The sequence below is a fragment of the Quercus suber genome, unplaced genomic scaffold (assembly GCF_002906115.3).
Source record: "Quercus suber isolate HL8 unplaced genomic scaffold, Cork oak 2.0 scaffold_8, whole genome shotgun sequence".
NCBI classification, from domain to species: domain Eukaryota; kingdom Viridiplantae; phylum Streptophyta; class Magnoliopsida; order Fagales; family Fagaceae; genus Quercus; species Quercus suber.
Genome location: NW_027069474.1, coordinates 375,606 through 390,143, shown reverse-complemented (window position 1 = coordinate 390,143; position 14,538 = coordinate 375,606). Strand labels below are relative to the sequence as shown.

The following is a 14,538-nucleotide window of genomic DNA, read 5'->3' as shown; positions in this document are numbered from 1 at the left end:
CACTTAGAATCTTTTGAAGTAGTTAGTTTTCTCGTAGGCTTGAGTCCGAGAACCATGCAAGACCTTGGTTCTGTCTAACACTGGGAATCTTTTTAGAGTAGTTAGTTTCTCCATAGGTTTGAGTCCGAGGACCATGCAAGGCCTTGGTTCTGCCTAACACTTAGAATCTTTTTGAAGTGGTTAGTTTCCTCATAGGCTTGAGTCCGAGGACCATGCAAGGCCTTGGTTTTGTCTAACACTTGGAATCTTTTTGAAGTAGTTAGTTTCCCCATAGGCTTGAGTCTAAGGACCATACAAGGCCTTGGTTCTGTCTAACACTTGGAATCTTTTTGAAGTAGTTAGTTTCCCCATAGGCTTGAGTCCGAGAACCATGCAAGGCCTTGGTTCTGTCTAACACTTAGAATCTTTTTGAAGTAGTTAGTTTCCTCATAGGCTTGAATCCGAATACCATGCAAGACCTTGGTTCTGTCTAACACTTAGAATCTTTTTGAAGTGGTTAGTTTCCCCATAGGCTTGAGTCCGAGGACTATGCAAGGCCTTGGTTCTGTCTAACACTTAGAATCTTTTTGAAGTGGTTAGTTTCCCCATAGGCTTGAGTCCGAGGACCATGCAAGACCTTGGTTCTGTCTAACACTTAGAATCTTTTTGAAGTGGTTAGTTTCCTCATAGGCTTGAGTCCGAGGACCGTGCAAGGCCTTGGATCTGTCTAACACTTAGAATCTTTTTGAAGTGGTTAGTTTCCCCATAAGCTTGAGTCCGAGGACCATGCAAGGCCTTACTTCTGTCTAACACTTAGAATCTTTTTGAAGTGGTTAGTTTCCCCATAGGCTTGAGTCCGAAGACCATGCAAGGCCTTGGTTCTATCTAACACTTAGAATCTTTTTGAAGTAGTTAGTTTCCCTATAGGCTTGAGTCTGAGGACCATGCAAGGCCTTGGTTCTGTCTAACACTTAGAATCTTTCTGAAGTAGTTAGTTTCCCCATAGGCTTGTGTCCGAGGACCATGCAAGGCCTTGGTTCTGTCTAACACTTGAAATCTTTTTGAAGTAGTTAGTTTCTCCATAGGCTTGAGTCCGAGGACCATGCAAGGCCTCGGTTCTCTCTAACACTTGGAATCTTTTTGAAGTAGTTAGTTTTCCTATAGGCTTAAGTCCGAGGACCATGTAAGGCCTTGGTTCTGTCTAACACTTAGAATCTTTTTGAAGTAGTTAGTTTCCCCATAGACTTGAGTCCGAGGACTATGCAAGGCCTTGGTTCTGTCTAACACTTGGAATCTTTTTGAAGTAGTTAGTTTCTCCATAGGCTTAAGTCCGAGTACCATGCAAGGTATTGGTTCTGTCTAACACTTAAAATCTTTTTGAAGTAGTTAGTTTTCCCATAGGCTTGAGTCCGAGGACCATGCAAGGCCTTGGTTCTGTCTAACACTTAGAATCTTTTTGAAGTGGTTAGTTTCCCCATAGCCTTGAGTCCGAGGACCATGCAAAACCTTGGTTCTGTCTAACACGTAGAATCTTTTTGAAGTGGTTAGTTTCCCCATAGGCTTGAGTCTGAGGACCATGCAAGGCCTTGGTTCTGTCTAACACTTAGAATCTTTTTGAAGTGGTTAGTTTCCCCATAGGCTTGAGTCCGAGGACCATGCAAGGCCTTGGTTCTGTCTAACACTTAGAATCTTTTTGAAGTGGTTAGTTTCCCCATAGGCTTAAGTCCGAGGACCATGCAAGGCCTTGGTTCTGTCTAACACTTAGAATCTTTTTGAAGTAGTTAGTTTCCCCATAGGCTTGAGTCCGAGGACCATGCAAGGCCTTGGTTCTGTCTAACACTTAGAATCTTTTTGAAGTAGTTAGTTTCCCCATAGGCTTGAGTCCGAGGACCATGCAAGGCCTTGGTTCTGTCTAACACTTAGAATCTTTTTGAAGTAGTTAGTTTCCCCATAGGCTTGAGTCCGAGGACCATGCAAGGCCTTGGTTCTGTCTAACACTTAGAATCTTTTTGAAGTAGTTAGTTTCCCCATAGGCTTGAGTCCGAGGACCATGCAAGGCCTTGGTTCTGTCTAACACTTAGAATCTTTTTGAAGTAGTTAGTTTCCCCATAGGTTTGAGTCCGAGAACCATGCAAGGCCTTGGTTCTGCCTAACACTTAGAATCTTTTTGAAGTGGTTAGTTTCCTCATAGGCTTGAGTCCGAGGACCATGCAAGGCCTTGGTTTTGTCTAACACTTGGAATCTTTTTGAAGTAGTTAGTTTTCCCATTGGCTTGAGTCCGAGGACCATGCAAGGCCTTGGTTCTGTCTAACACTAAGAATCTTTTTGAAGCAGTTAGTTTCCCCATAGACTTAAGTCCGAGGACCATGTAAGATCTTGGTTCTGTCTAACACTTGGAATCTTTTTGAAGTAGTTAGGTTCCCCATAGGCTTGAGTCCGAGGACCATGCAAGGTCTTAGTTCTGTCTAACACTTCTGTATGGGATGAAGGAGTTTGTCCTCAGCGCTTGGGATTTTATTTTTGGCATGATGACGGCCTCGGCCCTGCTTCACCGGAAGTGGGCCATCCTCGGGTCGGATCCTTGACCTCGTGGTGCCCTAGGTAGAGGTGGTTCGGACTTTTAACCTTACGTGTGGCAGTAACCCCGCCTTCGGTTCAGGCTTCTGCCCTCCTCAATTACGAGGCATCCCTTGACTGTTCGCATTTCACGCCTGACGTTTCGATGCGCGAAAGGCGCCCTCATTAATATCCTCATGGATTGATGCAGATCCAGTGGTCTACAGCCCCCTTAGAATTTGGTCAAGATTAATGCCACTGATAACCCTTTTCTTGAATTTTGTATGGATCAATTCCCACCAACCTCCATATTCTATATAAGGCTCTCTAGGGGGAAACGTCCTTTCACACTCCATGAACCCTTTAGCAAAACAGGAAACACGTCGCTTCAGCTCTCCGAGCCCCTTCAATAACCCTGCCAAGATTGTGACATGAGTTTGGAGAAATGGGGCGGCCTTAGATGGGAGTGAGGACACACAAGCCAAAGGTCCTCCTTCCTCGGCCGAAAGCCGTTGTGGCTGTAGCTCGCGTCAGACTTCCGGCATGGCAGAGTTTGGGCGTCATCTTGATGGTGTCGCACATGGCGGTCAGGAGGGAGATCCCTGAAGTACATAACGCTCTTTTCTGGGGCACACCCATGCCTGCCCTTCAAACTGGCAGTGACTCGCGCCTGGCCTATCCATCGGTGGAGGCCCGCAATATTACGTCATGTTCAGTGCCCGGGTGTTGCCGTTTCCAACGACCAACCACCGTGGGGCTGGGAGAGAATTAAGGGACCATCGTGTGGAAGGGTCGTCGGGGGCCCATGCATCTGCTCCTCTCTTCTCGCCGGCACCATCCGCACCGGCCCGGGGGTTGTTGGCAGCCTTAAAGCAAGCTTGTCTCAGCCCCCTTCCCTAAAGTTAGTTTTGAAACAAGCCCGTCTGGGCCTCTGTTTGTAGAATTAGCTTTAAAACACGCCTGTCTGAGCCTCTGTTTGTATCTTATATTTACTTTTCGATTAATAAAACATTACGATGTTTGTTTCCTTTTCCTATTCTCTGAATCTTTTACTTCCTTGCAACGACCATATCTTGTGCAAAAGCGTTATTGTTGGTTTTTACTTTGTTCTCTTCTTTTTCTTCTCTTTTTTTTTTTTTTTTTTTTTTTTTTAGTCGGGGTCAGTGTCGCTGATGGTGACGAAAAACTACCCAACCTTGCACAAGCCCCCAACGGGGGAATCGTTAGCCGTTGCGCCTGCTAACGCCCTAGTTCTCCCCATAGACAACGCTAATTGTAAGGACTCGGTTTGGAAAAGCTCTCAAAAATCAAAAGGAAAACGGTCCAATAAGCTCAAACAATATATTTTTAGAGAGTGGATTCAAGAACTAGGCCCTAACAAACAGACAACGCCTGAAACAAGACTTACACTCGTTGAAGGCCGGCGCTCCGGAGTTACTCCTCAAGGTCTCTCCACGGCACCGATCCGAGGAGCTTGACAGAGGTCCTTTCCTTTTTCGCTCTTTTTTTTTCCCCTCACTATTCCGTTGGTTCCCCTTATATAGTCCTCTTCTCACCGTCTCTTTCTTCCACCTATTGATCATCCGCGTCCTTTCCTCCTGATTGCCCGTCCCCACAGCTGCATTATCAATACTCGTGTCATTTTTAGTGGCCAGGGCTGCCCCGTCATGGAGTCACATCTCCATTAATGCGGTCAGAGGGTTAGGTGAGCACGTTTAGTGTGGAGGTGACACCCTGTACTAGACTTTTCCCCCCACTTGGTGTTAGTCTCGGTCCACCGATTAAAAGGCCATCCTCGGCTGTGGTTCTTGCAGCTCGGGCCTTCATATGACGTCCTCGGACGATTCTTCATCCTCAGCATGGGCCTTGGGCTGGATGTAAAATGGGTCGAGGCTACTAAGTTCTCAGGCCCCACATACACAATTCAAAATTTACTAATGGTATCATCATCATAAAAGAGCGAAAAAAATGTATGAAAATCATCGACCATGTCAAGTGATCAACCTCCTCAAGTTCATATATACTTATGGCATGTGAAATAATAATGATAAAGTTAAATTACCTAGAAAAATAACTAAATTAAAAAATTAAAAAAAATTAATAATAAAACACAACATAGTAGGTAAAGAAAAATAAGTAAATATTTATATCAATTGCAATCCAATCTACTCAACTTTAGTAGAGATCTAATAATAGAAATATTTCATATTTGAGAGTTGCACCTTAAGTTGGCGAATAATTTCATTAGTATTTTCATGTATAATGCAAAATGTTAATATAACTTAGGTATACAATAAAATTTAGTCAATATAGAATTAAAATTTTATAACAATGACTATCCTACCTAGTGAATTAAATTAACATAGCTTCCACATCTATATATATATATATATATATATAGAGAGAGAGAGAGAGAGAGAGAGAGAGAGAGAGAGAGAGGCAAAACTAAGAGAATATCCAATTAAATTTCAAATTGAAATTCAATTAGAGTCTAATTTTGTTATGTGTCTCATCTAATATAAGCTTTTAAATTTTTTTTGCCAATTGAGTTAATTTAGTGTAAAAATTAAATTTCAATTAGAGTTTAATTTTTGCCCCGTGTCTCATCTAATCTAAATTTTGTTAATTTTTGTGTTAAGGAATTAATTTAATGTAGAAAACGAGAAGTTCAATATAAATAAACATATGTAATCTATATATCTATATATAATAATAATAGGTGAAGCAGAGAGTGTGTGAAATTGAATTCCAAATTAGGACTCTAATTTTGTGCAATGTGTCTAGAATTTAAAATTGAAGTTGAATTTTGCATCATGTGGCTAAATGTATGTGGGCTCATTCTCATTAAAACCACTTCTATGTATCGGGTCAAATGAGTTATTGTGCTAATTAAGTTTTTTCTTGATTTTGCAGTCAAACATGAAAATCAAAGAGATTAATATCAATGATAAGACTCATCATGTGGCTAAATGTATGTGGGCTCATTCTCATTAAATCACTTCTATGTATCGGGTCAAGTGAGTTACTGTGCTAATTAAGTTTTTTCTTAATTTTGCAGTCAAACGTGAAAACCAAAGAGATTAATATCGGTGATAAGAACTTGGTTTAGGTACATTGCATAATTCCAAAAAGATAGCAAAGCCAGAGTTTGCATCTTTGTTATAAATTGCTTACAAAATTTGCATCTTTATATTTGCACTGAGTTTCGGATTAAAATGCTTTCTTCTTGGTTTTAACACTGAGTTTTGTTTACTATTCATTTACAAAGTTTGCATTTTTACATTTGTTATAAATTGCTAATATGTGATTAGATGTACATTATGCCTAAAATTCACTATCCTTATATTTGGCTTTTTCTTTAGGTTTGACACCTATAATAATGAAGAAAGCACTACTATGGACTGATGGATAATACTTTTTGCAGGCTGCAAGGGAACTTAGTGATCAATGGAATCTCACTCGAATTGGAGAGGACCTGATTGTAGATGTCTGAATGGCAGTTGTGAGTCACTATGTTTTTAAATTTTTCAGTGAAGGTAAAGGTTATGAACAATGTAAATTTTCAGAAGAGAGATTTATTATTCTATATTTACGCAAATTTGGTCGCCTTCTTGGAGTGGATCACTCCACCCTGTCTTTCTACTGGAATTTTTTATTCAGATTGTTACAATTTAATTCGAAATTTTATTTGAATTTTCCTATTGTTGTTACTATCATATATTATCATTCCAATTGTTCAATTAGAATCGGAAATTAGAGTTCAATTTTACTATACACGTGTACAATCTAATTATTTTTAATTTTACTGTCATGTGCAGAAGCCAATGAGATAAAATTAATAACACATTAAACACTCATGCTTTGGGAATCGGTAGTATCAATCTAAATCTATTGGACCTACTTCGTGATAATACAACTATGAAGTATAAAAACACGCACAAACCCATCTCTCTATAAAAAGAGATTGAAGAGAATTTCTTTTATTAGCTATGGAACTTCAGAGGTTTTTTCTTCACACAAATGCCCATCATGTTACAAAATGACCCATCGTAAAATTACAAAATGAGTACAACTCTGAGGGTTTTTTTTTTTTTTTTAATTTTTTAAGCTGCGAAAATTTCAATCACCAATAGAGATTGAAGATTCAAAAGCGTGAATGAATCTTTTGGATAAACACTGTCACCAAGGTTCATCTTTCTGTGTAAAATATATATACTGCTAAGTTTTGTTAATGAAATTTTCTAATTAATAATATGAATTTAGACTTAACTGAGCCTTTTAAACATGAATAAACTCATGATTAATAATATATCTAGGGGTGTTCGCGGTGTGGTTTTAGGCCATTTTTAGCACCGCACTTTGCGATGCGGTTTAGCCAAAATCATAACTACACCGCACCTCATTTTTGCGATCACATGTGCTATGCGGTGTATAAAAATTCACCTGCTACATAAAAATTCAACATATATATCACCATACAATTCAAAATGTATCAGTAATATCACTATCTCAAATTCTCAGGTATACATCAAATATGTAATAAAGTCAAGTACTTTAAATAAGATAGAGTGGCAAGCAACTTAAATATTTTAACTATCAAAATCTAATGCTCCTCAATCCTCACTTTAGATCAAGAATATGAAGTAAAGAGTTTATGTGAAACACCAGGTACAAAGCAAAAAGGATTTACCCATACTCAAAGCAATTCTAGTCATGCCTACTAATTTCAAGTTTCAATTATCAAAACCATAATGTAAACAAGTCTAAAGCAAAGCATGAAATGAATTACAAATCTAAAACAAGTATTAATTGTAAACCCAACAAGAAAAACTTTAACAATAGAACAATGAGATATGGCATAACCTATAGCTTCTAACTTAAATAATATCTAACATAAAAATTAAAAAAAAAAAAATCTAACTTAAATATCTAACATAGGAAGTTCCAAGTGCCATATACCAATGGCAACACAACAATCAATAAAAAAAATATATAATTAATAAAGAAAAACTTTGGCAATAGAACAATGAGATACGGCTGATAGTCTGATGCAATGACAGTGAATTGAACAAAGAAAAATTTTAACAATAGATTGACTTTAACAACTTGTCCTAAGTGAATAGTATAATTGGCCAATAGATTCATTTTAACAAAGAAAAACTTGAATTGAACACATGAATACCTTAATAGTAGAAGCAACTGGTACGGCAGTGAGTAGTCTAGGAGACTAGGACTCTAGGTCGAAGTGTGGCGGCTAGGGTATTAAATTATTAATGTATTGATCTTTTGTCCTTTTATATTATATATATATATTATATATATATATATATATATATATATATATATATATATATATTTATTTATTTATTTATTTATTTATTTATATTTAATATTAAATAAATAAATATATTAATATATATAGCGGTGCGGTGCGGTTTGTACGGTTTTTATATTATAAAACCGCAAACCACACTACATCATGCGGTGTAGTGCACTCTTACTTGCGGTGCGGTGCGGTTATGTCATTTTGCAGGCGGTTTTGGTGCGGTTTTTGTGGTTTGTGCGGTTTTGGTGAACACCCCTAATTATATATCCATTCCCGTGCGGTAGTACAAGGTTACATACTAGTATATATAACACCAAAGCTTAGAGAATATTTGATCAGAATCAATTAGATTCGGCCTTTGTTAGCTTTTCCTACAAATTAAATTGTTTAGATTTTTGCTGTTATTTATTTATTTTGAACTAATGAGTATATTTTTTTATACTGTTTCTATTTAGATATTTTGTATGTGAAGATTTTGAATGTAACAAACTATAATTGAGCTAAACAATTCCATGCACCTATGCTCATTTAATTTAGGAGATACTATTGAACCATTTTATTTTTTTATTTTGTGTTGTATTTAGTAAAATTTTATGGTTGGTGATAGTGAATTAATATTATATATGTAGTGTCCAATAGTGATTTTCAAAATTGTATACATAACAATAGTGTAATGAAAAACTTCACATAACCAATATCATTAAAATTGCAAAAGAAAATCATTTTAGTACCTCCAAATGTCCTGGTTGAACAAATGTCATATATAGTTAATAACCTAAACTAATATCAATAAAACCATTATAATTCATCATTTTTGTGCGAAAGCACATATTACATTCTAGTTCTCTGGTAAAAGACAAAATCAATATTGAATAAGAATTTTATTTCAAATGCTAAAAGTTGATTTAGAGTACTCAAGAGATTGCATATCATTAAAGTCTAGAGATAGCTCAAAAAACCAATTATAATTTTCTTTCCACCAAGAGAGAACATCAAACTTTGAATATTACATTCAAATAAATAAATAAAGCAAAAAGTTCTTTTTTATTTAAAGGGAGGTCGAATTGAGTTGGGTTGAGTACAAGTAACCCTACCTAATTTGGTATTTCAACAAGTCATGTGCAGTTGACCTATTTTTCATTCAGTGCAAGTCTAATTTTTCTAGGTTTAAGCAAAACCTATGAAATAGCTTGAATTTTATTTGTCATGTCACTATTTTCAATCCACCACATAATCTTCTTAAAAAAAAAAAAGTATCAAAAGCTCTTCAAATACATAACTATTCCATTGGATAATTTCATAAGCATTTATATTTTAAGCTCTTCATTTTTTTTTTTTTTTGGGATAAGTCTATAGCTGAGGAGGAGGAGTGTTTTTATTTTATTTTATTTTATTTTATTTTATATATATATATATATATATATTTGAGGGAATTTAAACAGTGGCAATTTATTTATATGAAAAATGCTAGAGAGCGCTAGTTAAGCTAAAAAATTCTTTGCGTTTATCTAATAGAATGTACTAATTACATTTTCATTCATAAATAGTAAATAGTAAAAAATGTGGCGGCGCAATTGACGAAAACGCGAAGCATCCTTTTGGTATGAAGCTGTATTCCATTCCATAATCATAAAGAAAATGAAATCTGAGCTAAAATGTGGTTTCCAACTTTGAATAATGTCTAGTTCCTTTTTTTAATAAGCATAATGTCTAGTTCCTTTGAACCTCCTTATTACTTGAGTTGATTCCCAAAAGCCAAAAAGATTGTATACTGTAGCCAGAGTAAGTTAAAACCTCTACAGAAAAAGGACCTTGACCACCCCACTCTCCTAATCACGAACTAGATATTGACCAATATGGCAAAACAATTTATTTTTTTGGGAAATGTTATTGATATCCTATGTCATTAGTTTAGTAAGTATTTTTAGATAAATAATAAGATAATTAATTTTTTTGATGATTTTTTTAGAATACAAATTTATGATACTCTCAAAATATTTTATAATTTCTTTTCCGATAATAATAGTATCAAAACTTTATTGAAATAGTTTATTAATAATTATTTTAAAAACACTACACTCTGTTTTTTAATCTCTGTTGCCTGTACCAGGTTGGGTGTCGGTGTAGTACCGAATCTATTTGCTCTTGTGCTGCCAAATTGAACAAGCAACCTCCTCATTACTCCAATCAAGATTACCGCGTGCACAATTCCCTCTTCTCTTGTATAATACTATAATCTAAACATTTCTTTATATTATATAATATTTATTGAGTGATGTTTCCAACGCTTTTTTTTTTTTGGATGAAAAAGCAAGATTTATTGAAAAGAAACATCACAACTAATTTACTCCTTACAAAAGATAAGTTATAATTAAATTAAAAAAAAAATTTGGTAGAAAATAAATGGTTAGGGAGGGCAACTAGCTAACATAGTTTTAAAAATTAGACTGGATTGACCAATTGAACCAATTTAATGGAAATTGAATACCAATTTGGTCCAATAAAAACCTTAAAACCAGTATAAAACGATCAAAACTTAAAAATAATTTTAAAAAAAACTAAGAACTGAAATAAAAAACAATTCTTTAATTGCACTGGTTTTTAAAATTATGCCAACTAGTTAGGTTTTTCCACTTGAGCATTATCATAATAGGCACCTTAATTGCTTCGAATTAAGATTCTCATTGTGCATGCAATATTGGGATACGTACAAATAGCAACAACGAATTGCTAGTGCATTAGGGAAAACCTCCTAGACCACCGACCCATGACCTATGTCATGATGACCTAATAAAATTAATATTATTTTCATAAAAATTAATTATCAATATTATTTTATTACAAATTAATTATAACATATCAACTATCAAGTCAATAATTATGAAAAATTTTGTGTTATTAGGCTTACCATTATTCTCTCTTTCTATATATACTTCCACTAGGCTAGACAGACTGTTGATTTCCAAAAGGTGAGAGGGGTACCTCCATTGCATGTGAAATTGTGAACCTGTGTTATATCCTATATGATATAATATATCTAGGATTCTATGATTAAAAACAATTCTCAATGAATAGCATATTCAAATAATTTATATAATATAATCAATTTAATCATTTATTAATTTTTTTTTATAAGCAATTGTTAAGTTAAACTAGAATACAAATCATGTTTTCATTTTTTATAAATAGAATAGTTAAAACTTAAAAGGCTCTACAGAAGTGTGGCGGCGCAAGTGAAGAAACTGCAAAGCACCCTTTTTATAAGGACTATTCCATATCCATGATTCCATATCATGTTTGCAACTTTGAATAATTTCTAGTTCCTTTGAACCGCCATGGCCAACTATGTTTATCTTCGGGTAAGCTGCATTTAGGTTTACGTTTTGGTAAGCTGCATTTTTGGCTGGTCCATGGCACTGTTCATGGATCATCCAAGTGCAAATTGTGGGTGAACAGTAAATTTGAGCAATAAAAAATATTTTGCTACAGTATTTTCAGTAATAAGTCTTTAATTTTCAGTAAAATAAGCGGTATCTAAATGCACACTTAACTTTTTGTAAAAAACGTGCTAAATATATTTATATTTTAAAAAAGTGTGTATATATATATGATTTAAAAAAATTATACATAAAAGTTAAAAGAAAAAAAAAAAAAAATCTCAAGAGCTAATAAGAGTGTAGACTTTATACAGCTAAAACTTCTTGCAGAAGAAGGGGCTTGACCATGCCCTCTTTCTTAATCAAGACCTGCTGCTATTGACCAATTTGGCAAAAGAACTTTTTGTTTGTACATATGTTGCCTAGATAAAGTTGGGTGTCGGTGAAGTACTGAATCCCATTTGTTCTTGTGCTGCCAAATTGAACAAACTACCTGCTGGCTGCTGATTAGTACAATCAAGAAAAGTGCACGATTCCCTCTTCTCTTGTATGACCTAAACCCTTCTTTAATTTATATTGAGTCATATTTGGGGACACATCTTGTTTTGAACTTTGCTCACAATTTTATTAAGAAGATAATATTAGTTTCATCTAGACCCATTAATTTATATTGAGTCAAAACTTAATGATTTTTTTTTTTTTGTTTGTATTATTACACTTAATGCTATTCTCTCTATGTGCATGTATGTAGACTGTCAAAGCATTCACAAATGCATTGCCTAAAGAAAATGTGCAAACATCCACAGTGGACTAGGCCAGAAAGACTGTCGATTTCCAAAAGGTGGAATGTGCACATCCATCACATTTGGAAATTGGAACTGTGTACATGTGTGGAGTACCTCTTTCTTAATCCAATAAATTTAGATTTGTCCAATGATTCATAACATATTTCACAATCTTTGATAAACAAAGCTTATGAATGCTTAATAATAGATAATAATAACAAGTGATGTCAATTACGGGCTAATGTGCAAACATCCACAGTGGACTAGGCCAGAAAGACTGTCGATTTCCAAAAGGTGGAATGTGCACATCCATCACATTTGGAAATTGGAACTGTGTACATGTGTGGAGTACCTCTTTCTTAATCCAATAAATTTAGATTTGTCCAATGATTCATAACATATTTCACAATCTTTGATAAACAAAGCTTATGAATGCTTAATAATAGATAATAATAACAAGTGATGTCAATTACGGGCAGGGATGGGAATTAATTACAGCTTGAGTAATGTTAGGGACACATCATTTCCTACACCAACTATCACACTTTGCTTATTTGTTAACTCTTAATTGGATTTTAACATTTTCAAATATATGTGATGGGCCTATGTGAAAATGTTAAAAACTAAGAATGTTGTAAATTTGGGGATGAGAAGAAGTGTATCTCAAGCATTACTCTTATCAGTTTATTAAAGCTCATTTGTGAAAAATAATTTATATATATATATATGCTCTTCTTTTTTTATGCTTGTGTTTCTTTTTTCTGAGAGAAAAAAAAAAAAAAAGAGTTACTTTTCCTAATCATACACCATTCTGGCTCATGGATTTTTTTAATACGTCCTTCTTAAATAATCACTCCAAATTTACATGAGTTTTGGAGAATGAAATGATAAAGCCAATCAATGCTGGGGACCGACGTAAAAGTTTGATACTACTTTGCTATACTTTTTCGAGTAGAATGGAAAACGTTACTCGCCAATTGCAAGAGTACGGTCAGTTAGCGTGAGAATATATTAAATGCCACAGAACGTACATATAATATATATATATATTGTGGGGACAGTTTTTGCGGCCCAAGCCCAAGGAGGTATGGATTCGGAACCCACTGAGCCCAAAACAATAAATTTTGTAGAGAGTGGGCGAAAGGGCTAGGCAAGTAATGAAAATGACAGTATTAAGCAGCAACACTGATGTGAGAAGCTGAATTAATGTGCTCTCGGACTAAAATGGGTACTTTGTCCGAAGAGATGTTTTCATTCATAATCAAGGATTACAATTCCTGGAGCTACAACCATCTACTATATCCTTTCTCTCTCCTGTTTTCCCCCCCCTTTCTATCAGAGGTACCCTTCCCTTATATAGCATTACCTTCTTACTTTTAACTCTTTAAGAGCTTGACAGCTATTCTTTCTTCCTAGATTACTCGAATTTTTGTCAGATTTCTTTGGTTTTCTTGTTTCCTTTTATGGTTCTTGTGTATCCTATGATTTCATAACTTATTTTTAAGGTTATTGATCCCTTGAAATTCTTTGGGGTTTAACAAATAATAATAATGCAAGCAGTTCAAGCAGTTTCCAGTGGAGTAGCAAATAGTTCTCCTCAGGTTGGCTGTTCTTTTTTGTATTTTGGATATGTATATATGGGTGTGCATGTGTAACTTATGCTTTGTTCTTTCAGATTCAGATATGGGTTTTTTTTTTTGTTTCTAAAAAAAAAAAAAGATATGGTTTTTTTTTTTTTGGTTTTTAAAGTTTCAGTTTTTACCCCCTCAAAAAAAAAAAAAAGTTTCAGTTTTTATGTTCATTTATTGCAGATTAATGGGTGTTTCTTTAATTTATTAATGCTGAACTGTAGGCTAGGCAATTTTTTTTTTTTTTACTTCAGTAGCGGTTGATTTTCATTTAGGAGCATTATTAATATAGAGGGCACTGAGAGGTTCTAGGAGTTCATGGCGTTGATCCGGTTGTTCTATTGATTTTAAGGATTTGGTTTCATCATTTTAGGTTTGAGATATAAATATTTTTTCAAAAAAGAAGTTTGAGATAGAAATGAATATGTTCAGCTGACATATTTTTTGGAGTATCCCCATTAGGCAATTACGGCTGATATCATGTGGGTCTTCAATAATTTTTGGCTGTTGAACTGTGGTTGCCTAAAATATGATTTGATGTGTTAATTATAGAAGTATAAGGAAAAAAAAAAATAGAGAGTTTCATGTTCGTGAAGAATATGGAAAGTGGTTTAAGGTGGGTTGCGGTATTTGGGAATACTAATTTTGGAAGTGGTCATATGCTGTTCCTTGAATGTAGGTAGGCAATGCATATACTCTATAAGTTAATCTTTGTAAATTTAGAACGTAATGATAGATATAGGCCCTTTATTATCATGTGGAAGGTATGGCATTAGAAAGTAGTTTTAGACATAGGCCCTTCATTTGATTATTCTCACGTAGGGGGCACCGTGATTTAAATAATGAAGTTACCTAAGGAGTGTCATGGGTTTGAGTTTGGGAATCAA

The 14,538-nt window shown here is 34.9% G+C and overlaps 1 protein-coding gene across 1 annotated transcript in view; it reads left to right on the top strand.

Annotated features, from left to right (window-relative positions):
• The first annotated feature begins 13,411 nt into the window (after positions 1–13,411).
• Positions 13,412–14,538, top strand: part of LOC112012730 (uncharacterized) — a 9,498-nt gene continuing 8,371 nt past the window's right edge. The window contains exon 1 of the mRNA XM_024045122.2: positions 13,412–13,624. Coding sequence (XP_023900890.2) covers positions 13,574–13,624 — 51 coding nt within the window. The 5' untranslated portion in view covers positions 13,412–13,573. The remainder of the gene's footprint in view (positions 13,625–14,538) is intronic.